At 41.3% G+C, this 22,153-nt stretch overlaps 1 protein-coding gene across 1 annotated transcript in view; it reads right to left on the reverse strand.

Moving 5' to 3' along the window:
• Positions 1-22,153, reverse strand: part of ADAM12 (ADAM metallopeptidase domain 12) — a 185,732-nt gene that overhangs the window by 150,523 nt on the left and 13,056 nt on the right. The window contains exon 2 of the mRNA XM_049810931.1: positions 17,795-17,928. Coding sequence (XP_049666888.1) covers positions 17,795-17,928 — 134 coding nt within the window. The remainder of the gene's footprint in view (positions 1-17,794; positions 17,929-22,153) is intronic.

A 22,153-nucleotide genomic window follows, 5' to 3' on the forward strand; every position in this document is an offset into this window, starting at 1 on the left:
TGAAGAGGAGGTAAAAACAGATAATCAATTATTTCAGTTGGCTTCAGGTTTAGTGCTGAAATTTTCAGCCCCTTAGAGAAAAAAAAAAACCCAAAATCAATATAGCACAGTATTTTGAGATAACAAAGAAAGAAACATCTCAAAGGCATTTGCAACGTGTGATAAAAGCATAAAGAAAAGTCCGCTGTCACCTTCAGCTGCTCTACCATACATTGTAAATGAACAAAAATATTCCTGTTTCTTCGCTGAACTGACTGCACAGGGTTAGAAAACAGAAAAACGAAAATTTTGCAGAAGGCTCGTAAAATGTTCCAATTACCCAACCTCAGTCTCATGGACCAATGCAGCAAAACAGAACAAGCAAGACTATTTTTCAGTTCAGCAGGTGGATGCTGAAGTCAAATACCATATGGACTGTGGGAAAATAGACCTTATCTAGGTAGCTTTGAAAGTATGGAGGAAAGCAGCAGTTACTTGTGCAGCTGAAAGATGAGGAGCAAGTGGAGTTAGATGCTGCAAACTCTATTTCAAGATCTTCCAAGATCTTGAGCCTCTTCCCAGGATCTGCCTGTGCAAACCCCGGGCTACCGGAGCATCCCATCACGGGAGAAGACTGTCTATCTGCCTTTCTGGACAGCTTTCAGTTGCTTTTATGTTAACATATCATTCCAGCATGTTTTTACAATGTTTCCCTCTCTTCTTGTCACTCCATTACTGGTATGAGTCCTGCTCTATTTTGCATGCCTTCCCCAACAGCAGAAGCCAGTGGATTAGCACAGGTAAGACAGAATAATAAAGATTGTCCGCGACAAGTCTGTTTTATGTGGTTTTGCCTGAGCAAACACAGTAAAGCTCTGACAACACGCTGATTTAAATGTTGGTGATAATCTCAGATTCTCTGTTTCTTATTTCAGTTTCAGAGAATTTTTTCCCCCAGGACTAGACCCCAATGGAAATTTAAATACAAGAGTTTCCCCAGGGATGGGCTATGATACAGAGCGTATTTAGGTATTTGCACTAGATTAATTGTGTGCCATATGCTGTTGAATTCCCATCAGCTTTGGAGATTTATTGTCTTCTGAGGGAAAATTCTCGCTTTTAGACACAGGGGAGCCTTCCTTTTAGACTTAGACCTACAGACCAACTATCCTTTTTTTTTGGGGGGGGGGGGGGGGGGGGAGATAAAATGGAAACAGAAAAATCATATTTTCCAGCTTAGCATTGGGAAGAGTGGGTAACCACAAAAGAGATATATTACTGACGAGCACTGAGTGAAAAAATCTGTTCAACACCTGAAAATTTCTAACAATAGGCCAACCACAGCATTATCTGCCCCAAACACATCACGCTCTGCATCCCGTCTACTTCCTTCATAGCTACTGACACAAAACTGCAGAAAAGGTACTGAAAGGAAAAAAAAAAAAAAAAAAAGTCTCACAACCAGCTCTGGACAGAATATGTTTTCATTCAGATGATCCTTCAAAAAAAAAAACAACCAAACACCAAAAAAATCCCAGATCCATCCCCATGTCTCTGTTCACTGCCAATTAAAAACAAGGCAGCTCTACAACACAGCCCAAGTGATCTACCAGGACTTTACTACCCGAATGTCCCAGAATATGTTTTGAATTACTTCATGCTTATTGTAAACAGTTGAAATTGTCATCTCAGGATTTGGTCTATTTATGATGCACGGCAGTTAAATCCTCTCCTCCCTTCCCCCTTCCTGAAAATCTTTTGAAGCTTTGATGCTTCTCAAAGTAACAGATGACACAGACCCGAGTCTGCTGCTGCCACCCAACACTGTTTATGGCACTAGACTCCCAGAAAGCCATGGAAGGGTCTCTGGTGAAGCCTGATTATTTTTGTGTAATAAGTTTTCCATAAAACCCAGAAAGATATACAAAAGGGACTTCACCCAGCTTTCAAAAGATTAATCTCCCCGTGCAAGGTTTGTTTACAACATTTTATAGCATGCACTTTGGAAAGAGGCAATAAGGAAAGTGCTACTACAGGACACAGTCAACAGTTCACATGGACACTGTCTTTTTTCATAACCTGTCTGAACAGAATGGCTTACACATCTCCTTCTTGAGCCTCCAAAACTCCTCAAAGAAAGGATTTCCTCAGGCTGTCTACTACTGTTTTCTAAAACCATCCTGCATTTTCGCAAGAGCCTCTCTGACTGCTGCAGACAAGCACATACGAGGCAGAGATGTGCCACTATCTCCATTGGCAGGTGAGCAGCTACAGCACGGAGAAGCTAATTGATTTGCCCATGATTACATGGGAACTCTGCAGCACAGCACAAAATTTAACAAGTCCTTCCAGAGCCGTAAGTACTTCCTCCCTAAACCAAACCTCTTCAGGTTATAAATATCCCAATCTCCGCGGCATCCTGATCCGCCTCCGTGATTTCAGTGTCCATCCCTGAATTAATAATACAATTTAAAAGAACAAACAAAAGGCTCAACTTCTGTGAGGGCATTTTCTCTTTGCCCGGTTGAGACAGGATTATAGTTAATGTTTTAGTTGTCTACGTATTATTTAGAGTCAGACTCTCAGTTGTGCAAAACTAAAAATTAGAAGAGAAAGAAAAGCTATGGGGCAACAAAGTCCTCGGCAAGTAATCCAAGTGTTCCCTCTGAAGTTTTAGGTATTCAAAAACTCAGAAGAAAAAAAAACCCAACTTATACTTTGAAAAGTAGAGATGGCAAAAGTTTGCGAAGCAGGTCTTTCTAAAGGAGAAATAATGGTCTCCACTGTACATCAAATCATAGAAAATGGGGCTTATGGGACCTCAGAGGCTCCTGCCCCATGTCAGGATCAATTCTACCTCTCTCATTAGCAGCTGTTTCTCTGCCTTTTCTGAAAATCAAGCGCACTCCCAGAGACTTCAAAGCTTCCCTTCCTCACTATACGCATGTAAATACATCCTTTTCTCATTATCTTCATTACTGAGCTCTTACTTGCTGCCTTGTAAGGCCATTCTTCTTGTCCCTGCGAGACAGGGAGCATATCTAACAGTGACACAGAAACTAATTACTCCCTCTTACTTTCCTGCAGCCGTTTACATACTGGAAGATTTATCACGTCTCCTCCCAGCCCCTTCCTCCCTCGACTGACAGTCCCAGTTCTTTGGTCCCCACCGTGGGCCACGGTTTCACACCTCCAGCCACCCCCTGCTCTCCTTCCTGCGGTCTCCCCCGGTGAGCTCGCTCTCTCTCGTTTATTTTAATGGCTGTTCTCCTTCCCGGCAATCATTCCGTGAGGATCTAGTACGAAACACGTACAGTCTCCAGAGCTGTAGTCTCCTGTGAGGTTCAATGCCTCAGTGGTCTGATCCCCATCCACAGCCTCCTGCCCACACTCATGAGTACTCCAACCACTGGATTATTAATTGAACCCCACTCTTGCGCTTGAGCCATTCAACACTTCTTTTTCCTTTTTTTTTTTTTTTTCCAGAAAGCGAGAAGTCCAACCTTTCATTGAGGTATGCACCTAAACTACTGAATTACCACTCCTTTACAGCCCTTTAAAAAAAAAAAAAAAAGTCTTAATGCTGCACCATGTTGCATATTTAAATGAAATTCAACAACACGAGCGCATGAAACTTTGCCTGTTGAAACATGACATATTGCCCCAGACTTCTGGGGTTTGCACTCTTGAGTCATACAAGTTAGCAGAACGCAAAGAGGAAGGCTTCTGGAAAGGTTCATTAGTGTCTCTATAAATAGCGAGTGTTTGCCAGATACAGGTACCACTACGTTGTATCGCCAAGTGTCAGCAAACGCAGTACAGTTAGAGCAGGACTTTGAAGCACAGGAACAAGCCAGAGTCTTCCGGCAGGTTTAAAAGTGTGTATAGTCTTTTTGGAAATTTTCACCCAGGCTTATCAACATATAAATAGAGAAGGGTTCTGCGGGGGTTCGCCCTACTGTGCTCATTGCCTGAGACAACGTGGGAAGAAGCAGTTTAGAGCCTTATCACAAAGCTTAAACGAGAAGTCCTGCTCACCAGAAGACTGAGGAGGCTCAGAGAGGAACTCGGGTGGACAACTCAGCGAGATGCACGAGAAAATAAAACTTAAGGACTGAATGAACTGCTTACACTTGGAGAAAGAATTAGGAAGAGCAAAGATGCCACGTGTGTACTTGTCCCCTGAGGGACGCCTGAGCAACCGACTCTGGACTGCCTTAGCTGAGGGATGCTGCATTATTCCCTCAGACAACAGTTATTTGCTTTTACATAGAGACTGTTTTTAAAAAACCCTAAATTTCATGATACCTTTGATAAAGAAGGTATATCAACTGCCATCCCCCCCAACAACTCAATCAAATTTTAGTTTGCAAATCAAAATTCACAGATAAGAATCCCTTGCACATACAAACTTTACCTTAGGCTAAATACGTGGGAAATAAAGTTATTTCCTTTCCACGTATTAAGGCTGTGACGGTGACATTGCATCAACAGACAAGATGCAGCTCCCTAAAATTGAAGATGCAAATTTGCACATTCCAAGAGATGCAGAGGAATGATTTTGTGGGGTAGGTAAAGACAGCAATAAATTGCCATATGACTTCATTTTATGCTGAATAAATTTCTCACTAACTCACGGTAGACTGTCAGGTGCCAGACAGCACACCAAAAGAAAAGACCATGAAAGTAGTTTCACTATTGCTCTTGAGGAACTTTTGAAACTCTCACTGCTATGACAAGAAAATATACACATAAAATATAAAAATATAGAATGTCAAAATGTAAAATGGCATGGTGGCTGCTGAAAAAACAAAACATACCCTGGTATTTCCAAATCATTTGGCTTGATTGTATGAATTCATATTCAACTTAAGTAATATACCTTGGCGAGATACAGGTTTGTGTTTTACCAGTGATATAGTTATTCGTCTTTCACTGAGAAAGATAAAGATTTTGCTGGAAAAACAAACCAACATTGCCTTTAAAGACCTGAAGCAGAGACTCGACTCTTCATCTAAATTGTTTAGTAATGAAGGCTGTAAAGAATTTTTGTTATTTTTCTGTGAAGAAAAAAAAAAATAAATCAATTTCCCTCTCTTACTTGCCCCATATTATCAGAATTATAGGAAATACTGTTCAGCTCTAACACACAATAATGGAGGAGCCCCACAAGGCATTTATTTCACATACATCAGCCAAAATGTCTGTGGCAGCTGATCCTGTTGCAATTTTTAAGCTCTTTAATGATGACACAGAAAATATCCACACTTTCAATGACTGAATACTGGTGTTTTTTTTTTTTTTTTTTTTTTTTTTTTTTTTTACAATATGCTTTTTTTTTTTTTTCCACTGGCTAGTCCTAAAGTTAGAACGACACTATCTACATGTATGAAGTTCACGACATTGGCAAGTATGTTACAAGGACACACTGATAAGCTCGCTGCTTCTAAATGTAATTCCTTCCTAATAACACGTCCTAGCAAAGCGGAAACGTTGATAGGAATTTCACTCGACGGTATTTATCTTCCCTCTCAAATACTTGGTTTTATAGTTTGATTTCAACACACAATCTCGCTGTAACCTTATTCAGCCATTTTTTCCTCACATATTGTTGCAAAAAATTTTCCAACCATGATTTAAGAGCTGAATTCTGAGACAAGGTGGGAAACAGAGTATCTGTATGTATGTGTAGATACAGATGATTTAGATATAGATAGCAATATAGATATCGATATACCTACTATACTGATACAGATATACCTACTGAGAAATCCAGCAATGCGGTGGGGAGGCCTCAGGAATCTCTTTTAAAGAACTGGCACAAAGCTACCTGTCATTCTCTCCATCTCAAACACACAGATTTGGAGAAATTGCTAAATACTAATTCTGTGAAGGCTGAAAATAGAGTTGATTTCAATTCTACACATAGAGATTTCTTTTTAAATTAGTTAATAAAAAGATGGATGGAAGTGTGTTAAAACCTAATAAATTCAATTTTAAAAATAAATTGATGCTTGATGATTAACTTGCATATTTGAGAGCAGTAAAAATGTATCCATGAAAGAAAAATACAAAATACACTAATACACTATTTCTCAAAATGTTGTTTAAAATAAAATGTTTTCACATCAGTGTTAATCTCCTTCAAAGAAAGGTGATCACGCTAAACTTGGGAGATCAATATGGCTCATCACACGCTATAAAAATCCCAATTAATGTTGTTCATAGTACTTACAAGCTGCTCTTAAAGTGCCTCCAAGATTGCAACAGTGAAAATCCATGTACGCAGCATTGCAAACACTCCTCCTCTTTAATTCTTTGAGAACTAAAATCTTGAAAATATTTGTTCCCTTGTTCTGACAACACATGCGTGATTTATCCACACATGCAAGACATCCCTTTTACCCCCAGAGCAGCAATTCCTCGCTCCCTAAAAGTTGTACAGCAAGAGTACAAATACAAATAACGTTTCTAATCTGAAAAGGCCACTACCAAACTCAAACTGATGTCCCACGGCTCGGATTAAACTTTATTCCCATTTTATAGATGAAAAAGGGCAAGACAATAAAAGGGGAGATGTTTGACCGTACAAAGAAAACACTTTAGGTTTCCATCCCAAAAAAACCCCAACCGTTTCTATCCGTATCTTAAATTTGCCCTCTGCGACTTGCAGTGTTCCCAGGCTCTTGATGCTTGGTCTCCATGGACTAGCGGTTTCCTTTCCTCTCTCCCTCCTATGGGGATCCTGGGAAACAACCACTTTGGTCTGGAGGGCTCCCACAGATCACAGTTTAAACCAGTCCAGCCCTATTCCCTTTTTTCCTTTATAATCAACGTACTATGGCAGTAAGCAATTCTGCACTAAACTTGCAATGAAAAAAGGAGGTCAATATTCTGAAATATCTTTTTGTTGCAATTGAAGCCTTTTACAACCAGAAACGTTAAAGTAAAAAATAGAAACTCAGTAAAGTATGAAATACAGTAATTTATGTTTAATTATGGGCATTTAAGCTGATTTTAATTTCTCTCTGCAGGGCGTACTTTGCGGGTTTGGTTTTGTTTCTTACACACGCCACTCACTTATTCACAGTAATTTACATGCTTCAATGTATCTCAATAGCTACTTCACTAACAAACATGACATCTCTTGGCAATAAAAGGTTAAAATTCACTTTGCCCTCTGACTATAACAGAAATACCTTTGCAAACTAATGACTGTAACAGGCTGGTCTGTTCCCGAATAAACATTCTAGGGATTTCCTGAGGTGTTGTTTTGTTTTGTCTTTTCTCTCCCCACACCCCCATCTTTTTAATTGAGGGAAAAGAATTTGGAGGGCACAGCCAGCTTAGATGTTATTTCAGTCAAAAATGTCTATATGTTGTCCTTCTATACACTTTTTAGACTGAAAAAATACATTTACACAGCTTCTGGATATTCATTTTATAGAAAAAAAAAAAAATCTTTAAAGCTTATCCAACTCATCTCCTCCTGCCAGCTTTCCTTGCCAACTCTTTCTTAGTAATGCCAGTAAATGCCAAAAAAAGTCTGGTTTAGACAATGTTTCTGTCTGTTGAAACCAAGAGAAAGGCAGTTTCTGTTGGTGACACTCGATTTAGGGATCCCACTTTTTCTTCTGCTGCTGAAAACGCACCCTGACCGTGTCAGCGTAGGCAGAAGGGAGCGTGCAATGTTGAAAGAGTAATATGCTAGAAGTTGCTTTGAGGACAAAATTACACAGTTGCTCTTATTGGCCTTTCCCGCAACAGATTCGTTTCCAGAAACTCCCCTCTCCTTTGAAAAAGGCAGATTCAGTACCTGCCAAGGAAACAGTCCTTTCTGGGGCAGGGATACTGTGGCTGTTTAGATTAACACATCTAAGAGCTTTTGTCTCATCGCCACTTGCCAGGAGTTGAAGCAGACCTCCTTCAGCAGCATTTCTTTTTCAGTACAAGCTGTACTCAATGTGAAAACATCTAGCGAAAGATGATGGAATGGGTGAAACTAAAGTAAATAATGTCATCTGAGAGACACCAGTGTAGGATTTCATCCAAGATTGCTGCCCAAAGGAGCCTGCCATCTCCATCACTCACACAAATGAAGCGTGCCAGAAAACAGCATCCAACAACGTGCAAAAATTAGGCATCTCAATGAAGATCTGACCCTCCCCTAGCTAGGCAGCAGCTCTGACTAAAAAAGTTTGCTCCTTTGCCCATTTAAGTGGCTCGGGTAACAAATACAATTCCCCTGAATACTAAAATTATCCATAGGCTTCACTTTAAACACACAATGTGAAATGCTGCCACCTCAGAAGGCGGCAAATCGCTCCAGCCGGCGATGACTGGCTGGGAAGGGTTTGGCAGGTTCGCCCCAAAAAGACCATTTTTGCACGGGTCTGCTGAAGCGCTCCTCAAAGGATGCGGTCAGTCGGGAGAGAAGGAGCAAACGAGGAGATGAAGCCTGCCAAGAAACCGCCCAGTAGATCCTGGTGGAAGGAGACGGCCAGAAGAGGAAAGGGGACCAAATTCATTCAGCAGAAGCAAAACAAAGTTGATCCTAAGACAGGAGACACAGTAAGGGCCAAGGAATGAGGGCAGGACCTACGAGCACTTCATTTCCTGAGAGTGATTCAAACTTCAGAGGAAACAACATATTAGCGTCCTGGGACTTGAGGCGGAGGATGAAAAGGCAATGACAAAGTCCGAGCTGGAGATCTAAATGGGGCAAATAAAGCAAATCTGGTTTGCTGAGGAGCAACGAGAGGCGACAAGACGCCTCCTTGGATTCAGCGGCCCCGTCAAAGCGACCGCGCGTGTCTAACTGCTGCATCGGGGTGAGCAGACACATACTCCAGTGCCACCAGCATCGCTAGCAGATTCGTCGTTAGACTGACCAGAAATATCACCGGCACATCCTTGCGGGACAGGGATGAGATCAAGTCCAGCAAAACGCCGGCAGACTCTGGCAGGATCCCCGCCACGCATCATACAAATGGAAACGCGTCGCACAAATTATCACCGAATGCATTTCTCCTCCAGTCTCACTAAGCTTCATCGCTCCACCGCGTCTACAATGCCATAAATTGCAATCGTTTTGTTAAATTAAGCTTCGAAAGCTCAATTATACTTTAAAACTGCGTCCTTGAGGAAAGACAGTGCACAAAAGGGACACACCATTTCCTCAAGAGACAAATGGAACACAAACTTTCTGCTATGATATCAAAATGACACAGATCATTTTTTCCTCATCTACATGAGCTTTTCAAAAACAACTGGCAGATTTTTTGGCAGTCATTTTATTTCTGGAAAAATAGCAACACTTTGAAACCCTTTTATTGTCAAGATATTACTTTTGCGTTTAAAAAAAAGCTTATTAAATCAATCCTAATTATTTTTTTCTTATCAAGCTTTAAACTGCATATAACCTCTATGATTTCTCATTAGAATTCTGAGAAATGAGAAGTAGTCCTATAGAAGAGGTAAATCAACTGGGGTTTGAGTAAATCATATTGAAATAGAATTATAATTCAACAACAAAGGCTTCAGGCTTGTTAACAATAGGACTCAGTGGATGGACCAGCTAAATTTACCTCTTCATCCCCGAAACATACACTGAGTACAATTCAATTTACTATGGCTTCCTGAGATAAGGGCCTTCATCACAGCGTATGTCAGCAGCTCTTAGTTTCCACGGTCTTGCCCTGCTCGGAGGACTTTAGTCCTTGGAGGGGCCCCAAGTGCTTCTGCTGTTACCTGCAAGCCCTCAAACGACTCCTCGCCGGAGCCGAACGCTCCCCTGCCATAGGAATTGCGTTGTGTTCAGTTTGACTCGAGGCAATCACAATAAGAATTAAGAACAAGGGAGATTCTCTTTTTGCCTGTAAAAAAATGATCACATGTTCATAGCTGGAAAGCAAAGTATTATTTTAATCCAACACTGAAATTCATACCTTACGCTTGCAAGATCTGTTGCAAGAGACATGAAATAGCCAAGTATAAGCTAAATTAATTCAATATGGAAATGCCTCCGTACAAGCACTTTACAAACCCAGCATAACGCTGCATAATTGCAAGAACTTAGTTTTAGATTTTAATACCACGTTAAAGGGTTGCTAGCATTAATCGCATCATTGAGATCAAAATATCTTTTCCATTTTATTACGGAAAGTATGATCTGTTTGTTTGGGTGTTTGGTGGTTTTTTTTTTTTTATTATTTTTAAATACCAGTCTGCAAACTCATGTCAAAGAACATCGCTTCAGCCCCATCACCTTACAGAGGAACATATGAACAGATTCCTCAAGCTCAAATCTGAGACACTACCTCATAGCCGGTGGGTCGCAGGCAGCAAATGCAACAAAGCACTTCTGCAGAATCCCATCGTATACAATTGCTGGCAGAGGGAGGCCGGGTGGTACGGGGAGACAGAGCTCGCGCAAGACTATTATATCACTGGCGATCTTTACTGGCCAAGTATGACAAAATTCCTCCCAACAGCTCAGCGTGATACAAGCTCATGAAAGGGACTTTCACCCTATTGAGGGCTCCAAGATGCTAAGGGAAGGCGGGGGGGGGGGGGGGGGGGGGGGGGACCGTCTGGTGGATGGTTAATCTAAAACTCTACATTTTCTGTTTATTGAAATAGCAATTTCGCTCAATAATATCCGCTATTTATATCGTGCATAAACTATCGCACAAAACTTTACAAACTTAACACACTGTATCACTTAAGCTAAAAATGAAATGGGCCGTTTTCTGGGATGAATCCCAATTGCTTAACACTTCCCAGTATGCCCAAGCGTTTCAGGCAGGAAATGAATACTAGTATATCTAGTTGAAACTAGGGCACTGATTCAGTGCAGACAGAGAAAAGAATTTCCCCTACTCAATCACCAACACAAAGTTTTTATTGGTGGTCCCAACTCCAGGAATTTCTCAAGCCTGTAGCCGCTATGTAAGATCCAGCAAGTCCCTAGGACCGGGATGCACCTACCGACATTTCTACAAAACTTCATAAACGAAATTATCGGACTGAGCGATTGGCTAAACACAGGTATGGGGCTGGCTGAGAAGAAGGGAACGTGTCTTCTGCTGTGAGGACCTCCTCTTGCGCAGGACAAGGTGAGAGGGATGGCTTTAAGCTGCTTTTGCTCACCCAGTGAAGCAATCCAGCCCTACTAGCAGAGTCAACAGAAATTCAACCGAGTACCAGAGGAGGTGACACACTCCCTTTCCTAATAGCTTCGATGCAAAAATTATGCTATTTCCGAATTAAACAAATGCAGAAGAGTTATTAAATAATAGAGCATATTTGAACTAATTAGCCCTCACAGTGGCCTTACAAGGCAGGGGTATAGGTATAATAAAAAGCAAAAGAAATAACAGATTGTTTACTAGGCTATTAAATTAATGACTACCAGGTTACTAATTAAAGGCTCAAGGAGCAGATCTCCCAGAGAATTTTATCGAGGATTAGTGCAGTTTCTCACACCGCTGAGGCTGTCTGTGCCAAGCTACATTCCCAGCTGATGACACAGCCTTAACAGCATGCACAGCTCTGCCTCTTATATTTGATACTCATGAGTCATAAAAATATGGAGAGGACTATAAATTCTGTTTATGCCTCTCTCTCTTAAGATATGTAAAACAACTATGTAAAAGAGCTATGAAAGCTGTCCTCTTGGTCTTCAAAGACTTGTTTAAGCAGCGCTGTATGATTCCTCTTAATACAATTGTCTGGAAGTCTAAACTTTGGTAATTATTTCAAATGAAAAAGAACAGCAGGAGGCTCTGTTGAAGGGAATATAAACAATTATCACTTGCACGAAGGCTATGCCAGTTATGAAATAAACTTGAATGGGTTTGCTCTTGAAAACACTGAGCACTAAATTAATTATCTGACATAGCACGCCTCTCAGCTGTACTCCATGCATCAAATCCTATCTTAGAGTCACGCGAGAATGCTGAGAGGTGCAGCAAAGAGGGGAAATGTGAACCGCCACCGAGATCTTGTTAAATTGGGGTCTTTCTAATGGCTGCACCAATATCTTCATAATAATACTGAAGCTGGTGTGCACACCCTAGCTCTGGATGATAGACTGGACTATGATAGACTGTGCCTATTCTGCCAGTTTGCAAGAGAAATGCAGTAATGCAAGAGCACAAAGATAGCATCAAATGGGTAAGGCTCATCCCCGCCTGGCAGCTTCAAATATGTTCTTGAATCTTCAGCATTATGCTTGTGACTGTTTAATAAATTTAAAGTTATTTCTTGTTCCTCCCAATGATTTTTTGTTCTGATAGCAGAAATCCCTATTTCAGTAGCCGTTGAATTGGGGCCTTACATTGAAGGCATGAAAAAAAATGCAAAAAGTTGAAAAGAATCAGTATTATATCTGATACATTTGATAAATCTGGAGAACCATAAAGATAACTAACAATCGTCAGAGCACACGGTACTTTTACAGATAGTGGAGAACTTCACATTGAGATTCAAGCAATCAGGGTCCAGAATGACATACAGATAATCAAGATTCTGATGTTTGTTTACGAACGCAATCCATAACACAATACTTCACGAATGAGGCGGGCAGAAATGCAAAAGCTACTTCTTTGCAAGCTCAGTGAGATGCAATGCATGCTAAGCAGTAAAAAATGGTAATCTTCTGCCACTTTACATGCAGAATCTTTTGAGCTGTGACAAGCGTACAGTTAAAAACCAGAAGAAATATGGTCTAAGTATATATTTATAGCTGGCCTTCATCTTTATCTTTGCATTTCATTGCTAAAGTTTATATTCAAAGTATAACATAACACCAAGAAAGAAAAAAAGAGTGTGCTACATGAAAAGGAACTGTCTTCTCATCTTTCTTTTCTCCTGTTTTTTGAAAACACTTCTTTAAGATTTCAATTTGCAAACCTGATTTATACCAGCCCAGCCAAAGGAAGGAAACTGATTCACACTAGCTCAGAATCTGGCCTTGAAATCTTAAACTTGGTGCAGCAGTTTTAATGTTTTCTGAATCCAGCTCCCCCCCACACTCCCCTCAGGGGAAACAAATTTCTGATTTATTTGGATTTAAAAGTCATCAGTGTTGGAGTCATAGGTGTTCTTAATCAGGGAACCCTCTGCAGGTCTGCCCACCGTGGGCGTCTTTCTTTTCCTACGCTTGTCTCTAACCCCAACAGCAACAGATCCGAATCTCCTGGTGTGTGGAAAGCCACCCAGCATCTGCCACCAGACAAGAGCTCTAACTCTCAGCAAGGTAGGGCAGTGGTTGCTTTTCCAATATACTTTTTATACATTGAGGTCAGTGGCAGTACTTTAGAAGAGTCAGGTGAGACTCACGATGATTCACGTGGATTGAGGGTCTAACCCATTGACAGGTATATAGTCTACATTTACTTTCTCATGGTTAATTATTTTTAAGAAGTTACACAGCAAGATTTGCTCCTTGTCCTCTATACATCACCCAAATTTAACGTTAAAACCCAAAATTCTCTGCACCATTTGAAAGCAATTTGGACTGGCAACTTGCAAACTCAAAGCAACCCGAAGCATTTCAGGGCTTTCCAGCTTCTCATGTGGCTCTTGGGAAACCGTGCTGAGCCCCATGCTGCCTGGCTACAGGTCCTTCAATACCTGCCCAGGTTCAGCTACATTCAAATTTGTCTTTACGAATGGCAATCGTAGCCTGACTGGAGCATACACCTACGTACGGAGCAGTTTAATGTTGCCCTCAGATGGATACAGAGATCGGAATTACAAAAGTATGTGCATCACAAGCATCAAAAGAGGCAAAGCATCACCCAGTAAGAAGAGTTGCGCCTAACTTGCTCGTAGGCTTTTTAGAAACCAAAGAGGATTAAATCTTTCAAAGCACTTGATCAGCCTCACGTTTCTATCCGAGTCCTTGTAGGTGCCGAGGCACGGCATTATAGATGCCAGCACAGCCAGGACTAGAGAAAAACCCCACACCTGAGCGACAGATGCCACAACCTGAGGACTCTGTGTTTACTTGCATAATTGATCACATCATGTATGCACAAAACGCTTTCAATTTCCCAGAAACTTAACGCATTTTAAGACCTGGACTAAACCCTGGTTACCAAGCCAACTTCATTAATGAGCGTGTCACTCCGGGAGAATGAATGTCAGCTTAGCGCAATGCCACGCTGGGATCCCCCCCAGCATTCCCGCTATGTCATGTCTGCCCTGGATGGTCTCTGGCAGGCAGCGTTTCCCCACAGTTACAACCTTTTCAGCGTAGAAATGGAGCCAAGAAACCGTTAATGCCCATGTGAAATGCTTCCTGCCTAGCGCTCGTCTCTCCAAGAGAAGGCACGTGCTTCAGGCTCCGGTCTAACACGACCAACGTTACCTGACCTACAGCTCCTGTGATGCAGGGATCTGGCACACATTAACCAGTGTGTGTCCCTAACAGGGTGTGAGGATAAAAGCTGAAGCCAAACAGATGGTCTTCTAAAAATCTTCCCTAAAGTGTTCTGTGTACTAAAACATCACTTACCCAACTCTCATCAAACTTGGCTTGATCTGTAAGTCTCAAGCCAAGTTTGAAGAAAAATATTTAGCTGGAAACATGCGGGGAAAAGAGTCTTTTTCCTGCGCTTGAATAATGTAAAAATGAAACAATTTTGTTCAAGCCCTAGAAAAAAATCTAAGAAAAATAGAACCCAACCCTCTTGGGTTTAAACCAAGCACTGGTGAAAAAAAATCGACACAGAATGCAAAGTGATGAACAAATGAAAAAGAGAAGTGGAAGGAGAACCGGAGCTGTAATGTATAATGACCTATCAACACATTCTATAATGCCCACAAAATTTCAGCGAAGACAGAAATCACATCTGCACCGAATATGGGCAGCTATTGTTTGAAAGCACAGAGCAACGTTGCACAACACTTCAGGGTCCTGATTTCGCTGTCACACACCCACAAATACAGTTACTCATCAGTAGTCCTGACTAGCAACAGCCGGGTACTCAAAATAGTAGCCACTAATTTTAGCAGCATTTTCAGGATTAGCAACAGAATATTATATGCAGTTAATAAAAGAATGTAACTGGGCACCATTGAAATATTCCAACTGAAAATGATCTAAGTTTTCTGAATGCAACAAAGGATGCCAAGAGAAATGTTAACAAATACTAACTCAATGATCAGCGTCGTACAGTTGCAAAAACATACATGCATTTCCATAGTAACGTCTCTTAAGTATACATATTTTATTTTTTACATGTGCTTCACTATATAAAGTGTTTGCATGAGCATATGCACCTTTTTAAACAAGAAAGAAGCAACAGCATTTCTGAAATCATATTACCACAATGAGATCCTGGTCTTAGTCTCTTGGAGCTTTGACCTGGGGCGGGGAGGGTGGGGAGAAAATTGATCTGTCCGGTAAATGATAGGTTCTCTCCAGAAACAAAACCCTACATTTATACTTAGGGAAACCCAAATTCTTTAAATATAATTTGATTACATGTCTGATTTTAAAATTGGATTTTTCTTACCATTTATTTGAACTGTCATTCTTAGGAAGTACCTAAATCGTTAGATGTCCTGGAAGAAGTACACCCTAACTGTATTAAAGTAAAAGCAGGTTAAAGTTAAGTAACTTTTTTTATTTTTTTCTTCTCGGCAAATGTAATTTTATTGCTGCTGAAATAGCAGGCCTGTGTGTTTGTGCCATCAGACAGTGTGACTAGTTTCAGCTTTTTTGCTTCTGCTCTGCACAGGGTACTGCGTAGACAGCCCTCAACAAGAAAGTCATTAGCTTAATAATAATTCCTGACAGATTCTGAACGAGATATTCCAACAGATACTGCAGTGACAGCTTTATCTTCAGGATGGAAAAGAAAGAGTAGGCTGCACTAAATGACTAGCAGGGTTTCTAAGGGACTAATTGTTAAGCAGGAGTATTTACGATCAATGGATTGGAGAATGGGACTATCATTGCGAGGCAATTATCTATACACAAATAACTTTAATACTTTGGCATTTTTATAACCACCGCATTATTTATTTTACTATGTATTCTATTGCAATACCATTCCCCTGGTTACAAGTACACAGTACTTCATACTTTTTTTTACTTCATATAAAATTAAAATAAAACAGAGGAACACTTGGAAATGAGTTGAAGAAAAATAGGTCCTATTTAACCGTCAAATACAACAGTATTTAACTTTTGTGCTTTTGATCAATATTTATGTGACAAGCTATTCATTACTCTTCTCCTCTACCAGTTTAATGCTGTTGTTCTTCCCACAGCCCGATCTGCACTTTTGTGTATTTAATTTATAACAGTTTCCATGGAAAAGAAGTATTCAAAGAAAAAAAAGTGCTGATACAGCACGTGGATCTTTCTACCAAACCACAAATCTTTTCTAATGTTCATCTTAAACTGAAAGCAATTCTGGGAAACAAATTAATGATATAAATCACATTATCATTACTCACATAAAGATACTCTGTTGTAAGTCTTTCAGAAAGCTACAGTGAGTAGCTAAAAGAACTCTATATGGAGAATGCCTGTTTCTAATTAAATGATCTAAAAATAGAGTTGCACATACATCTAGGACCAAGCCATCTGTGTTATCTCTCTAAGATAAGCCATTATACACCCACAATGATATCCCTTTCATCACTGCAGATATTCAAACCTAGAACTGGCCCTTCTTTCCCATTTAGGAAGGGAAAAAGAAAAAGGCAGGAAAATTTTAATCCAGCCAACGTTGGGTTTTTTTCAAGTCAGATCCCTTGTTTTGAAATCTCTTTTCACACCTACTTCTGTCAATCAGCAGCATGATTCAAAAATGTGTCCCACAAACGGTGGCAGTAGTCTAGTAGGATTTCTCCATGAAACACTTTCCAATGCAGTGAAGAAAGCTGTTTCTAATGGGTTGTCTGGGCTGTTTGCATTGTTTGTGTGTGATGTTTTTTGCTTGGTTGTGTGGGGTTTTTAAACTATTTAAAAATTTAACCTTTTTTCTCTCCTCGTTCTGACGATTAAAAGAACAATACAAAAAGTAAACTGGAACAAAACAGGACCTGAATTAAAAAGGTTGGGTAAGAGATTCCCATGATATCTTTGGTGATAAACAACAACATCAACCTGTCTTCATACTTCAAGCAGGAGACCAAGGAGACAGAAAACAGCCCTTTTCTCCTAAAACCAGCTACCTGTATTATCAGCCAATGCCTGAGGGAAAAAAAAGAGGAAAGTTTCTCACAGCCTGTCAGGAGGGAGTAACAATCCCAGTTTAGTCAGAGCAGTGACAGATTATCCCCTCGTTAGGCAAAAAGAAAGCAAAGTGTGAAGGGAGACTTGCCCTCGATTGCATTTGGGGGCCATCTCCCACGATGGGCTCCAGGTAATGCCTCAGGCTGCAGTCCACAAAGCACCATTATTTACACTTTTCCTTAAAGTTCTTGCTGTCAGACTGTATTTAATCAAACAAAGGTGCTTGTTATACTTGCCCCTCCCTCAGTTTTGGGGCTGTTTTGCTGTTGTGTGTGATACAATCTCCAGCAATGGATGTTAGCCTCTTTAAAAAAAAAAAATATTTCACTTCAAGCTTCCATTTATGCCATCAGAAATAAGAATGTCACTTTACAGTAGAAAGGTATTCATTTCAAGCAAAGACTTTATCCATTTTCTTAGATTAGGTAAGCAACAATTTTAGACAGCAGACTGTACAAAAATACAAAAAAAAACCCACTGTGCATTTACTTTCCTCTAACGCCTTCCAATTGTTACACATCTTACAATAAAATAATAGGCAAAATGAAGACTAACCTTTGAATAAATGCCATTTACTGGTCTCCACTGTTCTCCATTCAAAAGGAAGGGAACTGTTATCTCATAATCTTTTGACTGGTCCTTTGGCATCTGCTGTCTGGAGGACTCCAATCTGCTGTCCACATTCTCGCCTAGGGACAGGGAGAAGCGCTTCGTGTTAGTCGGGAACAGCATCTGACAACATGAGCCTTGTTCTTTAAGGGACCTGGCAGCATATTTCAAAAGGAAATAGTTCAGGAAAAGAATTAAGCATTAAAACATTGTGGGATCGTACTGTCGGTGTCAGAACCTACACAAATTTCTAAGAGAGCTGGGGTTCTGGGAGAGAAGTGTCGAGGTGATTTCCACTGTCGATTAGATGGTGCATTTCTGTAGCAGCAGAAGGCAAAGGCTGCACATAAGGAGTAGAGATACCAGGATGCAAAGGTAAAGAGGTGGGATGCAAGACTTAAATGAAAAAAATTTGGAGAGGTATCGGCACCGCCGTTTAAAGTGTTAAATTAATAACCATACTGGAGTTTGGATTTTGTTTTCCTTTGAAGATGGTAACGGGGGGGATGCAGTAGGTGGCTATTCTTTTCAGTGTCATCATTAAGAGGGTAAGCAAGCTTCAGGGATTTAAAAGAGATAATATTTTATCACGACTATTTTACCATAATTAAGGTAAGAAATTAGCCTTGACCATTCCATTCCCCAATCCCTCTTCTCCCCGTCGCTCTTCCCAGATACAGTCGCACTGGATCAGACTCAAAGCAGAGGTGGTAGGAGGGGGGGACAGTGCCCCAGGAGTGTTACGGGAGCCCTGCTCTCCCTGAGCAAACCCTGCAGCTGCATGACACGGGCTCCCTAAGGGCAGGGAGTGACCCCAGATTTTCCCTTATGTCCTTCCCATTTCTGTGATGGGGTCAGCTGGTCCTCACCCTTTGCGAGTTGGAGTCACGGCACAGTCACGTAGCAACCCCGTCTGGGGTTCCTGAAAGCTCCAGGTTTATTGTACGCAGCAGATTTACCATGTTTAATCCTCGGTATTTTATTATCCCCCAAACACTCAATGCACCATCTTACTCTGCTAAACACAGATATGTACGGTAGTACTCCACTTTAACTAGTCTGAACTGTGTACAACAAAAGACTGAATATTTACGTAGCAGCCTCAGCATTTCTATACGGACACGCAACAAGGTCACAAAGTACCAAGAACCCCATAACATCAAGGATGCACATTCTCATTAGCGAGGGGGAAAAAATAAGTCTGGAAGAGAATATAAACTCTCACTGAAATAATGCTCTACTCCCACACAGTCAGATTACTTCAATTCATACTACAATGTCAAAAAGCTATTTGCATGCAACATTTATCAAGTGTTTTTCCTCTCACTAAACATACTAATGGTATTGCGCCTGTCAAAGCGGAGTCCTAAACCCCAGTATCATAGTACAAGAGCTGGAAATGGTATTGAGAATAAATCTTCAAGAGAAGATAGGGATGGCTCCAGATGCCGTGGGACAGCCAAAATGCCAGTGGGATTCGCCACACTCTGGACCTACCATCACACTGAACTTTCTGGTGCACTGGGACCCCACGAGGATGACACCCGAGTCTTCGCTGCTGCTCTAGAGACGTCTCCATCCATTAAGATGGAGAAAGTCCGGCGTTACCTTTCTTCCTCCTTCTCCCCATTGCCTTTGTGCTAGGAGGTGCAGAGGGAAGGCGACGGGGCAGCGTTTTAGCACCTAAACCATGGCTCAGGGCTGAACGACGTGTGGGAGTGGGAGAAGAGTGGTAGGGTCAGACCTGCCCACGCCGCCCAGCGCTCGGAACTGCCATCCCAGCAACCTGACCCACCCTCTTTGGTCACCTAACACGCTCTGAGGACCAAGAGCTACGTTTTGAGCAAAATGACCCCAATTTAGTCACCGTTAGAATTAATTTTACAACATCTATGCAGTCATTATGGTTAAGCCGACGTGAGAGGAAGACAAGTTCAGTATTTTCCAGCGTGCTTTTAAAACTATGACACTTTCCCTAAGGCACCAAAAAAAAGACCAAGATAAAAAGGCAAAGTATACTGGGGAGAGGAAAGCTGCCTGTTATACGGGTGTTCCTGTAGAGAAAGGGCTCTCAACCCACCCTCAGTGGGTTGAGCCCAAGCCCAAGCGCCAGAGGTCTGGGAGGACGCAGTGTCAGCCCTCGAAAGGGATGCTCCAAATCCTGCACACGAGTGGGTTCACCCCTGTGGAGGTGTATGAGATACCATCTCACCTGCCTAGGAGGGTCTAGAGAGAACCTCAGAGCTCTTTATTCTGATTATCAGGCATGAAGCTCCCTGCACAGAACAGAAATTTATGAAGCATATCTCAGAGAAATGAGAAAAGTTTGGCTCTAGCCCTGATTTTTTTTTTCTTGGCTCACTAGAGCAGTCTCAGCTATATGAATTAAATGACTCAGGCCCTTCTATTATTTTCCAGGATTTGCATTCTGAAAGTTTCATGAGATCTAAGTTTTAAGAAAGCCTATGAGCGTACTTTTCCTCCCACAGATGCATTGTCTACATCTCTTCCACACAGTCTTACACCATGGAGCTGCAGCTAGATATCAGGAAACATCAAAGTCATTCTGGTATTCCTACATGTGCAAGTTGCCTTTCTTATTAATTCTGAAAAGCACTAACATTACAACATCACCCAAAACAGAAGAAAAAGGGGAGGAGGAGGGATCAGCATTTGTGCACAGTTGTGTTATTCCCTCATTACATGGCACGGTACAGAAAGTGCAACTGCTATAAAAATATCATGGGAAAAGGGAACAATATCTACACAAAGTGCGTATCAGTTTTGCCATTCCTACTTCTGTTCCATCACGACAAAGTGATGCTTGCTGTGCATAACAAAGCAAGGTTACAATGAGCAAATTTAATCTTACACACATGCTTATTTATCTGCACACTGAAAATGCATATTGTGCAGAAGTGTTGATTGTCTGGAGACAGACATCAAGACAGGTTTATAGGCAGCAGTTATATCTTTATTGGAAAAGATAATTTATTTGGGGGAAACAAAACAGACAAGCTTTAGGGTTTGCAATCTCTTCTGAAGCCATAGTATTTATAAAACACAAGATCAATTTCTGTCTAGTTGCTTTCCTTCAGCCAAATATTTTGCTGCTTATCTGAATGTTTTTATTTAAATTATTGGGTGTGATAAAAATCACAGCTTCCTGCAGAAGGCAGAGAAAGCACTGCAAGCCAGTCACGGGGCCTCATGCTGAGGAGCACTTGGGCACATGCTTAATGTTATGCACTTGCTTAACTCCCAACTGTCCTCAGTGGGATATATGCACATCACAGTTTCTTTTGTAAATCAGATAATGATGGGTTTTTTTCTGATTTAACGTCATTATATTTACATCCTGTGTATATTTCTGAAAGACTACAAAATGAAGAAACCTGTATAACTGGCAGGTAAACTCTAGGTAAGTCTTTAAATATAAAAGTAGGGGGAAGATAAAAAGGTAAATCCTTTAAATAGGATTTTGCAGCCGATTGCAAAGCTTCAAAGAACACGTTGCAGAAAGTAAGGGATCACAGCCAACGAAGAGCAACCCACACGTACCCATCTGAGATGGGAAAGATGACGGCATCTAAAGGGCCACTGAGCCTCACCGAACAACGGGACGCAGACATAAGAGACATGGGTAGAGGAAGACTCCAAGTCAGGAGAAAAAAAAAACCAACACAAAACCCCATAAGAGATTCAGGCCAAGAAACCATAGGCACAGAAACTGAAGTTGAAGTGTGCAGGGAACTTTATAAAAATGGGACAAACAGATGTGCAGCCCCAGAGCAGCCTTGAGTCTGAGCAGCGGTGTGGGCTCCTGGGTATGTATAAAGGCTGCTGGCAACTTCAGAGAGCCTTCGGCACGCACGGCCCTCCCCTCGGACAAAGTCGGAAACACCGCAGAATTTATCCCAGTGAGGGATACTTCACCCAGTCTCTCACACAATGGCCGAACCAAACACGCTCCCAGTTTTCTTCTGCTGGTTTCGGGCCACCTATCTCTGAGCGTAAGCCCAGCCCTCCCAAAGAGCATCCGAGGGGCACCGTGAGAGGAACGTGACGGGATGGGACTGGACATCTGCCCTAACGAAGGGTTTCCATCACCTTGATCACATCCCGCGAGCTCCCAGTGCTGCAGTTCTTCATGTGCGTAGACGTGCTGGTATTTCCTCTCTGCCACTCTTCATCTCCTTTACCCATTTTCATTATGGTTTCTTTGAAGCTGGAACCATTAGAGTTGTTTGCATTACATTAATAATGAGGCCTCTTCTCTACGGGGACTCTTGGTATTACAGCAAT

This window comes from Accipiter gentilis, chromosome 9, assembly GCF_929443795.1.
Source record: "Accipiter gentilis chromosome 9, bAccGen1.1, whole genome shotgun sequence".
Taxonomy (NCBI): domain Eukaryota; kingdom Metazoa; phylum Chordata; class Aves; order Accipitriformes; family Accipitridae; genus Astur; species Astur gentilis.